Source organism: Mizuhopecten yessoensis, unplaced genomic scaffold (genome assembly GCF_002113885.1).
Source record: "Mizuhopecten yessoensis strain PY_sf001 unplaced genomic scaffold, ASM211388v2 scaffold2429, whole genome shotgun sequence".
NCBI lineage: Eukaryota > Metazoa > Mollusca > Bivalvia > Pectinida > Pectinidae > Mizuhopecten > Mizuhopecten yessoensis.
The window spans coordinates 224391-240042 of NW_018404542.1; the positions used below are offsets into that span (position 1 = coordinate 224391).

Sequence of the window (15652 nt, forward strand, 5' to 3'; positions counted from 1 at the left end):
TAGTCATGTCAGGAATGTTTTAATCCAGTTTAAGATTTGTCCTTTGATCCCACATTTTTCCAGTTTGTTTGATTAGGAGCCTATGACACACTTTGTCAAAGGCTTTGCTAAAATCCATGTAGATTACGTCAACGTTTTCCCCCTCATCAAATGTCTAGTTCCATTCTTCCATGATTTCTAACAGTTGGGTGGTGCATGATTTTCCTGGAAGGAAGCCATGTTGATGTTTGGTAAATATTTCGTTTCCTTCCAGGTAAGCCATTAATTCGTTTCGGATATTTTTTTGCAGAATTTTGCATGGAACCGAGGTAAGACTTATTGGGCGATAGTTTCCTGGGTTGGTTTTGGTACCCTTTTTAAATATTGTTGTAACGTTCGATTCCTTCCAGTCTTTAGGCAATGCACCCTCATCTAATGACTTTTTGAATACGGTTTGGCTATTGCATCACATGTGTTTCGTCAATGAATTTTTGGTGTAGGTTGTCGGGTCCTGGAGCTTTGTTAGGGTTTGTTGCTCTTATGGCCGTAATAACTTTTTCTTGCGTCATTTCTATTAATTCTCGTATTTTTTGTGGGTTCTCTCCCTTAGTTCTGGTGGCTCTCTGTTGTCATCATGAACAAATATACTAGAGAAAAATTCATTCAGTAAATTATTAGAGTTATTTTTTTTTCTAAATGATTCAATATTCTAAAGACGGGGCCAGTCTAGGGTCACTCATGCTTAGTTGTGATGTAGAAAGAGTATGATTCAAAAACAGTGCGTTGCTTTCATAATGCCATGCATGCAATATACATCACAGGGACCTGAACATTTGTTACAGCTTTATTTGGACCCAAACTAAGGTGTTCAGAGTAATTTTACATGTTTGAGGGGTTAACATCGACTTTCGGTAAAAATGACACCCTAAATGATCATTTGCTCGCGATCGTATATATATATATGATCATTGGGTGTCATTTTTACCGAAAGTCGATCGAAACCCCTGAAACATGTAAAAATACTCTGAACACCTTAATTTAGATCTAAATATAGTTGTAACAAATTATCAGGTCCCTGTGATATACATAAGTACATTTATTCTTGTTCTTCTATAACGTACGTGACACGGATCGAAGTGCTGTATCGTGTGTTTATATCAACTGACCGGATGTGAACGAACGCTACCCAAAATGGAACACCTTTGAATATATATTATGCACCATTTTATATTTTGCATCAAAAAAGAATGGTATGTATTCCCAATCAAGATTTTTATAGTGTATAGTGCAGTTTTGGCAAATTTCATTTGCCTAAACTATATAATGTACTTCGTAAACATTGCTCATATTCTAGATTAAACTATTAAAAAAAATGAGAAAAAAAATCCCAGGAAAAGGAATACAATGCGACACCATAAATATCTGATCATATTTCTAAACATGGACAATAATATATATGTAATAAACAAATATTTTAGGGGGAAATTTAAATGACAACAATTTGTCATAAATTGTAAAACGTTTTTGAAATGATGAAAATTATATTGAATATGATTTTTCATAAACTAACTTATATAATGAAGTGTTTCATTTTGGGTACTCGACCAGCTTAAAATTCCAAGCGTATATATATATATGACTCACTTTAATGAGCTCGATACTGATAAGACACACGCGGTATTGATACTCAAGAAATGAATAAAATGGAGGCTAAATGCATGTACTTGTTTCTCAGTTAAAAAAGTCTTTCAGAAATTTTATTTTGGGTGCCCTCGAACTATAGCTATGTGAAGTGGTATTACAGTACAAAATTATATTTCAAAACTGTTAACGGACATAAAGATAACTATCATGACCAGTTGTTTTATCATTAAGTAACTCGATCGTGATCGGATAGGACAAAACATGTGTTAAATGAGATCGTACATGTCCGGTGCGTGCATGGTCTGATGACAGTCACTTGACAAACCGAAAGTACACTTTGTACCCTCATCACGTGATTCTGGAAGTCATGTGATTGTTTTTCACAGTCAATATGGCGACCGGAGGAGCAGGATGTCTTTTTGTTGTCTTGATAGCAGGTAAATTGATATTCCTTTTATTCTAAATTGCACAACTGTAAGTTAATTAGAATAACTATACAATTACCATTTTTGACCTAAGGTTGTTCAAAACTACCGATATATTTAATTTGTGCGCGTTTTATTAAAAATACAATCAAAGTACCGTGTACAATAACAACTTTTGAACTTACTATTTGACAAACCTAGCCCGAGTTTCCTCTGGCCCTGACACCAGACTTAGACATTTTGACAGATCAAGATGTCTGTGATTACATGGCCAGAGACAAAACTCGGGCTATGACTACTCCTATAACATAAGAGGCCGCTGGTCGGCCTTTTTTCTAGCGGATGATTTGCACCTGTCAAAAGTATCTCGCCGTGTATACCTCTAACACTGGGCTATCAACCCTACACACACGCAGGAGAAGAACACGCAATTTTTCTCTCTACAAAATAATACACCAACATATAGGAAATGCACAAACAATTTCATCCTGTAGACACCAGAACACGGCAAGGACACGACCTTAGTTACAGACATATATACACATCCAAAGACACATACAGACAATCAGTCTCATTCTTCCCATACACCATAGGAACCTGATCCTACCCAAAACAATTATCCAATCAGACACACTAGCAAAATTGAGGACATGCATCACATATAACATACTCAAACAAATACAAAATCAGCAACACAACTAACATACACTGCTTTTAACTTGTTTTTAATCCTATAGCATTTTTTTTATTTTTTTTATCTAAATCACTGTACAATTATTAATTACAATTAACACACTTAACTGCACAAGACCTAAACAATCTGTAATCCTCAATATTGAGGTACATGTAGGATGGTATAAAGATGAAGGTGAAGCCAGATTGCAGGTGATGATTTGTGCAACGTAACTGGATATTTATTGAGGCAAAGATACAGTGACGTACCATAAATCTTCCACGTAACGTTATTTTCCCATTAGATTCTCTGTTAATTTACTATTGGAAAATTGATTGCCCTGGCGCTTTTTTTTTCTTTAAAAATTCATGAAATTCAGCACAAAGTTTGAAATTATCAAGCACATCACTCCATAATCCTTTTTATAGAATTCTAACCATGATGGGGTACTTGGCAAAAGTAGATTAAATTACGACAAAATTTAGCATTGTGTCTATGAGAATGACGCAACATGTGACATTTCTGCTGGGATGAAAAGTTATCAGTAACTGAGACACAGATATTAATATGAATATTATACCAGAACAAACACATGATTATTCTCTAACAGGATGTCAACAACATTTTTAAAATCAATTGATATTCCATATTATGTTTATTTACAATATTGAATGCTACATTGTTGATACCCTCTATATATCTGAATAACTGCAGATAAATCTTGTTTGCTTTTAGGTACATAAGTCTGCATTGATTGTTCCTTTCATATGTGTCTATATTATCATTTTTACAATAAGATGTGTCTGTGGTATTGGTGCCTGAATGTTACAGCTTTATTAAATATATCTTATAACTGTATTCTTATTTTTCTTATTTTTCTGTGTCAAAAATGTTATAGCTGTACTTTTAGCACTTACCGTAGTTTAAACAATATTTTATTAACAAATATGCAGTACATAATATAAATTTGTACATAATATAATGTTAGGGATCTGGCAACAAGAGTAGGCTCTTATATTTAGCCATCTCCCAAACACTTAGCAGCTTAACAAAAAAACTTTGTTTGACTAAAATGGCTTTCATTGAAGGTAAAACCACCAATCTTGATCTGCATACTTTACAACTTATCAAGCATATTTTACTTTTGTTTTGAACTTATCATGTGTATTTATGTCTCTACTTCACATTTTGTAACATTTTTTTTCAGTGATCTGCTCATGTAGGGGAGACAACCCACCTCAATGGCCTTCCAGCTACCAGCTGACGGCTTTCCTCGAGCTGCCCTATGCAGAAATCAAAGAGCCACTCACTGCCTATTATGATGGAGTCAACAACATGAGCCGAGTAGACTATTATGGTGGTAGGCTTGATATATATACAGTACATAGTGTAACACAAGGACCAAGTTAAACTTATAAAAGGACAATGTAATTCTGAAGGCAGAGCAATTTTGTATGTACATAGAGCAGGATACATGTATGTTAAAAAGATGGTGAAGTTAAACTGTTAAATAGTTAAACTAATTTTAACATAATTTTATGGGTTATCATTTACAGCTTTATATTATCAGAAACAGTTGAGGAAAAGATATATTATTAACTGGCAATTTATGGGAAGTTTCATACATTTTTATGAAGTTGTTAATATATGACATCGATCAAGTATATATATATATATATATATATTATATAAAGAAAAATTCTTAACAACTAGTCTTAAGTACTTTCATCTCTTTTAGGAGATTTCTTGAGAAATTAAATGGTGCATATTATAAAATTTACATTATGTTAAGGTGAAAATCAGTTGCTTTTCCTACTGGTTACGTCAAACTTAGATTATGATATATATATATATATACTTGATCGATGTCATGTATTAACAACTTCATAATATATATATATATATATATCATAATCAAAGTTTGATGTAACCAGTAGGAAAAGAAACTGATTTTCACCTTAACATAATGTAATTTTTATAATATGCACCATTTAATTTTCACTAGTATGAGTAATGACCCATCATACCAGCTTTTTAGTTCAGACTCCCAAAATTGTTGTTTCTGGAGTTACTTTATTTCCTCGTATGCATGATTCACCCACGTCCCTGTATTATGTACAATATAACAGAGAGTGTTTGTGTTTTTGAAGTAAATATTGGGTAACAAGAGAAAATAGGAAGCCTCTTACACTTAAGTGGTCTACATATAGTCAAAATACAATATCTCATTTTTACAGAACTGCAATAAATATGGGTGGGCTTACTATCAGGCATTGGCTTTAGGAATTGCCGAATAAATACAGTACCAAACTAGATAAGTTTACGTTGACCCATTTTCCAATTTGGTGTAATTGACATTTAGTGACATCTATATATATCACTGATGTTTTGCACATGAAGTAATTGTTGCAAATTCATTGAGCAGTAAACATTTATTGTATTGATAGTGTGTGATTATTAAAAAAACTATTGCACGCTTAATAGTGGCATTTTTTTCATTGGAGTATCATATCATAGCTGTGTAGTCATTGTGGTGAATCTGGTGAAATTTCAGGCACGGTGAAAACTGTTCAACGTCAGGATGTCAAACCATACGGTGCTGGGTTTAAGATTGCACCTATCACTACCTACAAAGTGACCAATCAAGTGACCTGCTTTGGGATGAACGGCACCAGTGATGGACCAATCACGATACAGAGTGTCTTGCCAGACCTTACTGGATTTCAGGTACATGTCTTAGTATCCCCCTACCACTGCCAAAAAAAATGAAATTATGCATTCAAAATATTTTTTTACGGCATGACTATAGCTTAAATAAATCATTTATGAAAAGAAATGTAAACCTTGCTGGACTTGTATGAAAACATAACTGAGATGAAATAAACAAAATATAATCTACGTGTTCTGTGCGGAAAAACCTGGATTTCAGATTGTTATACCATCGCTGAAACAAGTTGAGCTACCTAGAAAACAGAAGTGCCCTGGCCAAAATGTGCTACAGTTATATTAAAACAGAAGTTAAGGGGAGGTTACTGTATATATGAAAACTGGCAGTGCAGTGGGACAGAAATCCTTGCCTAATGAGCAACTTGCTGAGAACCAAACTGTAAATTAAAAAAAAAAAAAAAATCTTCAAATTTTAATGTGAGTATAACAGGTCAAAGAGCTAAGTTCATGTACCAGTCTTTCAATTGACACCAATACAACCTACAAAATCTGGGGCTTTCTTCTGTCATAATCCTAACTTGAAAAGTTCAGAGGATATTGGCAGACCAAAACTAGATCAGTCTATAAGACTTGATACATAAAGACAATTTTTTGTGCTTTTTCAAACTTCACGTTAAAAATCTATTATGAAATACTGATGCATTGTACATTTAAAGAAAAACAAAAATTAGTTTTAACTTAATTCATGGTAGGTACCCAGTAATAAAATTTCTGTTTGAACTTCTCGAACATTATAATATCACTACTCACTGCTGGATTTTTTGGATTTTTTTTTCAGAAAGTAGGTAAAAGTATGAAGCTGGGAGTGGTGGTTGACGAGTGGCAGCTGGTGAGTGTTGTCGGGGAGAAGAAGAACACATACACCATGTGGATTAATTCTGATGGAAGTCCACATTTCTATGAGATGATGGGCTTGGACACCCTTCTGGGTTCCCACTATGACAAATACTACGTCAAATACAACAACTTCACAGCTAACGCCAAGTTTGATGACAGCGTATTTGCAGCTCCTAAAGGTAAACACCTATTTCTGGTAGGTAAATGTACATTTTATAACTAATTGAATACAATATCTTAATTTCCATTTTTATTTTTTATTTTTTTTGCATGAAACAAGTGGTGAAATTTTCATTGAAGATAGTTCTGTTCAGCTGAAATGATAATTTCATAAGAAATTTCATATGGTAAATGCTATGGCATATAAAAAAATGTTCTATGAAATGTAATTTATGTGCTGTGTTAATTTGTGTGTTGTGCTTGGCAGATATGACCTGTGGGGACTTTCCCGGCCCAGGTGCCAGTGAACGCCACGTTTTGATGAATCCAATGAAAGAGTACATGCACCACTATGACCAGCACGCCCAGGACCTGTTTGGACAATTCAAAATTAAACATGGCCGCAAATACCAGTCTGTCAAGGAGCATGCACAGAGGCAACATCACTTCAGAAATAACCTAAGGTATTCATATTCTTCACTATGTAATACCACACTCACCAAATATAGGAGTTTAGGTTAATAGAGAATGACAATTTAGGTGAATTTATTTACTTAAGCCGCCTGTTCCCAGCTAAAACACAGCGAAATGTAGAGAGTGAAACATTTACAGGGTAAAATGTGTAGAACAACGAGTTCAGTGTTCCTTAAAATACAGACTAGATCAATAGGGACAAGTAGAGTACCGTTGGCTGGATAAACAAGCCCTGATTGTGTCACAATTGCAGCTTACGTATAATGCCGCATCAGATATATAAATATATATTGTGCCATGTTATTTTATAATAAGGGATGCAGAAAACTAGGCCGTTTTCGTTTAAACCGGTCAGACCTCAGTTGTTCGTTTATTAAATAAGGTCGTACCTAGTAATCTGATGCTGCTTTCAGGTGAGTCTTGACAAAGCCTTGCAAGGCCTGCATAAACATTTGCAGGTCTGCCAGGATTTACACCCTGTGAAATCACTATTTTTTTTAACATTTTTTTTTTTTTAATTTAGTTGATTTCGTGGGAAATCTTCATCCACGAATTCATAGGTCAATTTACAATGTTCTTGTTTTCAAAGTGATTACACAAGTTTGATATAAAGTAATTCTCCTTTGTGGTGTGTACTCATAATCCACAAATTCATATAACCATAAAATGTTTTGTCGGGCAACCATGAAATTTGGGCCCCACGAAAATACCTGATTTCACAATAACCAATGGCACAGACTGGTCATCCTTATAAAAGTGTCCCATCCTGGGTACAGTAGCGTACAGTGGCCATGGGTGATATTTTTGTACAATGAATTAACCCCTGTAATATTACATGTATCAAAATTAAAAAAAAAAAAAAACAGCACTAAAATTGGCATATGTACATGATGAAGTGGACTATGTGGGCTTCACATTTAAAAAAAGATAATTGAATTTGGTTTGAGACTACAGTTTTGCCATTTTCAAATCTGTGTCTATACAACAAAAGCTAGCTTTTCTTGTAGTCTATTTTTGTACTCAGCATGTGTAAATATTGTGAAAAATCCACCGGTATGACATATATGCTAAAACGTGAGTATTTCTGTTACCGAGTAGATGATATTTAATTCAAGACAGGTTTTAAGAAAAAAAATACTACTTGCGTGGGTCAAATTTTGGATTAAAAATCATGTTTTTTTGCAATTTTTGGCATGTTTTTGATGTGGTAATCATGGTTTTCACAAGTCCCAAATCTGGGGAAATCACCCTTTGAAAAAATAAAATCTTTTAAAAAATCNGGAGACTCTATGGTAGGTACTTACACCCCTGTATACTGGGGCTGGAGACTCTATGGTAGGTACATATACTCCTGTATACTGGGACTGGAGACTCTATAGGGAGGTACATACACCCCTGTATACTGGGACTGGAGACTCTATGGTAGGTACATATACTCCTGTATACTGGGACTGGAGACTCTATAGGGAGGTGCATACACCCCTGTATACTAGGACTGGTCACTATGGGAGGTACATACACTCCTGTATACTGGGGCTGGGGACTCTTATGGTAGGTACATATACTCCTGTATACTGGGACTGGAGACTCTATGGTAGGTTCTTACACCCCTGTATACTGGTACTGGAGACTCTATGGGAGGTACATACACCCCTGTATACTGGGGCTTGAGACTCTATAGGGAGGTACATACACCCCTGTATACTTGAGCTGGAGACTATATGGTAGGTACATATACTCCTGTATACTGGGACTTGAANTAGGTGTGTTGTGCAGGATGAATCCGCTATGCATGTTTATCTGAGATTTGCCCTTTATTTTAAGGATCTAGCCATTTCTACTGTACTCTAGCTGCTACCCTGTTGTCAGTTTTCTTCCTTTTCAGATAAGTCTTTCTTGCTTGTAAGTTATGAAATATTTTCTGCAATGTAACAATTAATTGTTGTTTAAAAATTGAATTAAGAATACATGTGCTATTGCTTATCATACGTTTTGTCGTAATTATGACTTAAAGAAAGGAATAAAAGTTATTAATTGCTGCATTTTTATGATCCTTAGATTCATCCATTCCAAGAACAGGGCTGGTCTGTCTTACTCATTAGCTGTGAATCACTTGGCAGATAAATCTGTAGAGGAACTTTCAGTGATGAATGGGTTCAGTCGTACTCCAGGCCATCACGGCGGGCTTCCCTTTGACAAAACCAAGTACAATTTGAAGGACACCCCTGTAAGCTGGGACTGGAGACTCTATGGTAGGTACATACATCCCTGTATACTGGGGCTGGAGACTCTATGATAGGTACATATACTCCTGTATTTGGACTGGAGACTCTATGGTAGGTACTTACACCCTGTATACTGGGGCTGGAAACTCTATGGTAGGTACATACACCCCTGTATACTGGGACTGGAGACTCTATGGTAGGTACATACACCCCTGTATACTGGGGCTGGAAACTCTATGGTAGGTACATACACCCCTGTATACTGGGACTGGAGACTCTATGGTAGGTACATACACCCCTGTATGCTGGGACTGGAGACTCTATGGTAGGTACATACACCCCTGTATACTGGGACTGGAGACTCTATGGTAGGTACATACACCCCTGTATACTGGGACTGGAGACTCTATGGTAGGTACATACACCCCTGTATACTGGGACTGGAGACTCTATGGTAGGTACATACACCCCTGTATACTGGGACTGGAGACTCTATGGTAGGTACATACACCCCTGTATACTGGGACTGGAGACTCTATGGTAGGTACATACACCCCTGTATACTGGGACTGGAGACTCTATGGTAGGTACATACACCCCTGTATACTGGGACTGGAGACTCTATGGTAGGTACATACACCCCTGTATACTGGGACTGGAGACTCTATGGTAGGTACATACACCCCTGTATACTGGGACTGGAGACTCTATGGTAGGAACATACACCCCTGTATACTGGGACTGGAGACTCTATGGTAGGAACATACACCCCTGTATACTTGGGCTTGAGACAAGTGTAGATGAATGCACACCTAAAGTCAGGATTTTTTGTTTTAGTTCATGAGAAAGAAAAGATTCATTGATCTATATTAATGAACAAAATCGTAAAAATATTATAAAGTACAAACTTGTATGAGAGACATTTCAGAAACACACAAGAAAACCTCTTGTCAGAATGATTTTCATGATTTTATGTTTGATAACTGAAGATCTAATAAAGTGTTCTCTGCTGTATAGGTGCTGTCACACCTGTGAAGGACCAGGCTGTCTGTGGATCGTGCTGGAGCTTCGGTACTGTCGGTACCATTGAGGGTGCTTACTTCCTCAAGGTGGGTAAGACAATATTCAGAAACTAAAAAATGTCGGCCAAAAAACGGATTTAGAATAATTCCTCAAATATCATTAAAGTCAACTTCCTGACATATACCTAATTCAACAATACAATTGTGGGAAATCTTTAATTGTAGTATTGTTTCTTGCATTTTTGTTCACTCATTTGGTTCACTGTTAGACCTTGCTTGCCCATGTTGGGTAGGCCATAGATTCTGTCCCAAAGCCAGGATTTACCAAAGTCCTTCAAAATGGGAGTTGTTACTCCCTGCTTCCAGCATACATTACACACATGGAGGCACGTCCTTAAATGACCTTAGCTGTTTATAGGACATTAGGCCTTATAAAACCTAACCAATCCGTTCAAGCATATGCAAATTAATCTTGTCAAGTCCAAATATGCAATAAACTCAAAAAAACTGCTTTTATATAGCTTGACACATCAATATAGCATGTTGGTTTTGTCATCGAATATGCTAGAGGTTAAAGTATTTCCTGTGGAAGACTTCCTCACTTTCAAAATGCATTGTTGTGCCTGCTGCTTGTTTTACTCCCCACAACCACTCAGATCACTAAGTGTCGATGTATTCTAGCAGATGTTGTCTTGGTTTGGTTTGTTTGTGTTTTACGTCCTATCAACGCCTATGGTCATTTAAGGACGTGCCAAGTTTTGGTTGTTGAGGAAAGCCACAGTTCCCAGAGAAAAACCACCGACCTATGGCCAGTACCTGGCAACTGCCCCATGTAGGTCTCAAACCTGTGACCCAGTGGTGGAGGGCTAGTGGTAGCAGAATGTCAGACGCCTTAACCACTTGGCCACTGCGGCTCCAGATGTTGTCACTGTCAGCATGTAATAAACATGTGAAAAGTTGTTTTAAAACAGTCCACTTTTTAAGTATTTATGTGTTGTCCAGTATGAGCTACACTTTCAGTTTCATGTTGGAGAATTTACAGCTTTGTGCATTTTCCTTAGGAACAATCTTGTCCAAATAAACTGCTTTAGTGGTAACATGACATAGAACACATGACATGTTTCTATTTGTGTTCCATGTCAGACAGGACATCTGGTCCGACTGTCGCAGCAGGAACTGATGGACTGTTCCTGGGGCGAGGGCAATAACGCCTGTGATGGGGGTGAGGATTTCAGGTCTTACAACTGGATCATGAGGAATGGCGGTCTAACCAGTGAGGAAATGTATGGACCCTATCTCGCTCAGGTATTGTACACTGATTGCCTACATTTAAAAAAGAATAAGTTTTATCTTTGAGGTAAAAGTGTTCACTGTAATACATAATTTGGGTCATTTTGCCATTCTTTGTCTAGGAATAAAGTGGGTTTTTTAAAATTTGAATTGATAAAATGTAACGTGAAAGTGTATTTGTTTTCAATGATTATATATTTACATTTGCGTTGCAGTCCCTCTAGATAACAGTACCAAAATGTTGTTATGATTCAAGAAAAGCAAGTGTGTAGAAATATTAACAATAATACATGTACCTTTATATGACCTTTGACCTAATTAAGGAAACACAGCTGTCAACCCACCCTCCTCAAAAACAAAAACACCCAGGATCTTTTTACGCCCCCGCCATAAAATGGGGGGGGGGGGGGCATATAGTGTTGCCCATGTCCGTCCCATCCCATCCATGAGCGGGGGGGCATTTATGTCTTTCAGACATTTTCTAGTTTGATCTACAGTTTAAAAACATTTTCAGAATGGTTTATTGCGTTTTCACCCGAAAAAACTCAAATAATGAAAGTGAATGTAATAGAATGTAAATATAAGGTTTGAAATGCATCTTTTTAACATTTATGAGGGTATGCAACACATTTCCATTCAAACATATACTAGAACAGTGTAATACTATTGCTAGGCAGTGAAATATTTTTGCTCAGCCAAATGTTTGCCATCTTACATTTGAAAACATATTCACCTTGCTGAGAATTTGCTGTCCTGTTTTAATTCACTTTTTCTTATTCAAGAGTAGGAAGAGCAAAAAACTAGAATTGGGGTGAACATTTCCCATTTTACAGTAAGAAGCATGTTTATATATTCTGCAGGATAGTACCTGTCATTCAAAGGAGGTAAAGCCAGTTGTGACATTGAAGAACTACGTGAATGTCACCAAAGGTGACCTTCAAGCCCTCAAGTTCGCCATTGCTCACCAGGGACCAGTGTCAGTCGCCATTGATGCCTCACACAAGTCTCTGTCCTTCTATGCCAATGGCATCTACTACGAGCCAGATTGTGGTAAGTGATATTATATATAGCTACAGATCTGGCTACAGATTAATAATACATCAATACCTTTTGATACCAGCTAGGGCACACATAGTAATACTTTGTATAAATTAAGTTTCTCCCTGATTAAACTTACTTCAATAGCTCCATAAGATATTGATTAGATCTTTGATGTAAAATACTAATTAATGTGCCGTAATATGGAATATTCATCTATTTGCTTTTATGTAGAATATCTGCTGATATGACACAGATAGACATTTGGTGTGGAACATTCCTTTGATGTCAAAATTTGTTACCTTTAACACTTTGTGATTTGTTACAATTGTAACGATAGGGAAGGTTTATTTCCTTATTTATAACCTTTTGGAAATGTATTACAATGTATTTCCTGATCATAGATAATACTGTGAATATGGGTTTCTATAGCAATGATATATCTGCTAAAACTTGTTTCAGGCAACACTGACGACGCCCTGGACCATGCTGTCCTGGCCGTGGGTTATGGAACCATTGGTGGTCAGGACTACTGGCTGGTTAAGAACTCCTGGTCCACGTACTGGGGAAACGATGGCTTTGTCCTCATGTCGCAGAAGAACAACAACTGTGGTGTCGCTACCGCAGCCACGTACGTCCTTCTATAGAGTGCTACGTACAAACAGCCTGCGAAACAGTGCCACATTGTCTGTAGAATGCCACATCCATTGCTTTAAAGATACAGCCATGACACGAATCACCATTCAGTTGTACTGCAGGCATAGTAGAAAGTGGTGCTTTAAATTTCTGTGATATTTCTCCCTTTGGCTCAACAGTATCACCATGGCAACTTTTTCAAATAAGCTCTGTCCTTGAGCTACAATGGATATCTGGACTGTCCTACTGCTGTCATACAGGTGTATTCAAAAATGTTATATTCATAATAATTCAAAATAATCAAATGCTCATTTTTGATAAAATATTGCAATGATATTTTATAGGTTTTTATGTAGTTCTTGTTTTTTTCTTCAAAGTATTTACATAATATATAGAAGTTGATGCATGTCCTCAAATTTAGAACCTGGATACCCAGACATATAGTTACAAGTATTCGTTCATAAAATGAACACAGTTCAAATTCGTGAACGTTTATTTAGAGAATAAAATTTATGTACCTATATTCATCCATGCGTACTGTCTGGTTCATTTGGTGCTTTCATTTTCAATAACGTAATGATGATTGTGTACTTATGAATGATACAGTCAGGAAATTATGTTATATACATCGTATGAATGTTTGATTTTACTTCATGGTTTTTGTACATTCCATTGTGTTTATTATGAAATCAAAGTTAAAACGTTTGTGTGGAATGATTTTTCAAAATGTGATATGAAAAATAAATGCTTTTTTTTTGTAAACAAAACTGTGTGTTATCATCTTGTGTGGCCTATATCTACATACAGCTAAACATAATCAAAGAAGTTATAGCGACAATGCAGAATTTCAGTTTTTCAAAGCAATCCGTTCCTATATCAAGACACAAACCTGAAGAATTATACATATCACAACATATAACATAGAGAAAAACAGTCACCATGAAATAATTCTATATCACAAAATATATAACAGAAATTAAGTTTATGTTTTAGCAGTTACATGAATCGATAATTGCTGAACAGAACATAGATTGAAGAGGTATAAAAGCGTAAGCAGGTGATGTCATATTCTGGACACCTTGAGAGTTCCTTAATAATAATAAGAAGGAAAAGATTTTACCTGAGTGAGAAATACGGGAATCTTCCCTTCAATAAAGTTTCTGTATATAACTATACAGCAGTGATTTGTTTGCGGGTTGTCGGTGTGTGCACTAATGTTTATATACATTTTGACTGAAGGACTCGTCTTAGTTGGGGTTTTTTAGTTTGTTTCCTTAGTGAGGAGGTGAAGTTTAGTATAGTTTACATAGGAAATAAACATAATAGGCCATATCTTCCATTGTTTTGAAAGGAAGTTGTTCATATTTGACAGAAATACTTGTTAGGGGAAGGGGGTCTGCAGGTAAAAATTTATGAGCCTGACCCCCTAGGGGCCTGAGTTAGGGGCCGAAAAAGCGGGGGGGGGGGGATTTCAAAAATCTTGTTCTTTAGTTATAAAAATGCTAGGATCAAATACTACCCATAGCTGTAATGGCATTTGGGTGGTTTATAACATATGTGATTTTTATGTCTCCCAGGGCCCCCGTTTGCCCCTGAGGAGGGGGTGAAATTTAGTATAGTTTATATAGGAAATAGACATGACAGGCCATATCTTCCATTGTTTTGAAAATAATTTGTTCATATTTCAGAGAAATACTTATTAGGGGAGGAGGGTCTGCTGGTATAAATCGTGTGAGCCTGCACTCCTAGGGGGCTGAGTTAGGGGCCAAAAAGGGGAGAAATTTGGGAAAATTTCAAAAATCTTCTCTAGTTACAAAAAAGCCAGGATCAAATACTACCCATAGCTGTAAAAGCGTTTGGGTGGTTTATAAAAATTGTTATTTTCATGTCTACCAGGCCCCTGGTGAGGTGGTGAAATTTAGATCAAATTATATAGGAAATATACATAATAGGCCATGTCTTCCAATGTTTTGAACGGAGTTTGCTCATATTTGACAGAAATACTTGTTAGGGGAGGAAGGTCTGCTGGTATAATTTTTGTGACCCTGACCCCCTAGGGGGCTGGGTTTGGGGTGAAAAAGGAGGCGAATTTCAAAAATCTTTTTCTGCAGTTCCAGAAATGCTAGTATCAAATACTACTCATAGTTGTAAAGGCCTTCGAGTGGTTTATATACTTTGTGATTTTCATGTGCCCCAGGTCCCTCGTTTGCCTTTTGGGAGGGAGTTTTGTGATCTACATGGCACAATAACTAATTATCTAGAATATCATGGCTTGAAGCATAAAGAATTATCTGAAACAACTTAATTTGCCAAACAAAAATGTGATATACCCAATTATACCGTTACATCTTGTAATAATTTTAAAGAAGAAAAAGGGTTCTCAAGACTTCTATAATATACTTATCAGAAATAATGCATCAATAACTGCTCAAACAAATGGGGGACTCTATTCGACTATAATCAGGAAACTTGGGGGAAAATATATGCTATTCCTTTCAGGGTAACAAAAAATACAAAATTGCA

General features: G+C 36.3%; 1 protein-coding gene across 1 annotated transcript; it reads left to right on the top strand.

Moving 5' to 3' along the window:
• The first annotated feature begins 1973 nt into the window (after positions 1-1973).
• On the top strand, positions 1974-13826 carry LOC110445952 (digestive cysteine proteinase 1-like). Its single transcript, XM_021490852.1, has 10 exons — positions 1974-2060; positions 3929-4081; positions 5276-5448; positions 6227-6464; positions 6713-6908; positions 8977-9170; positions 10161-10252; positions 11309-11470; positions 12316-12505; positions 12956-13826. Exons 1-10 carry the CDS (start codon positions 2015-2017, stop codon positions 13138-13140), a joined length of 1629 nt encoding a protein of 542 aa, XP_021346527.1. The 5' UTR covers positions 1974-2014; the 3' UTR covers positions 13141-13826.
• The last annotated feature ends 1826 nt before the right edge of the window (positions 13827-15652 follow it).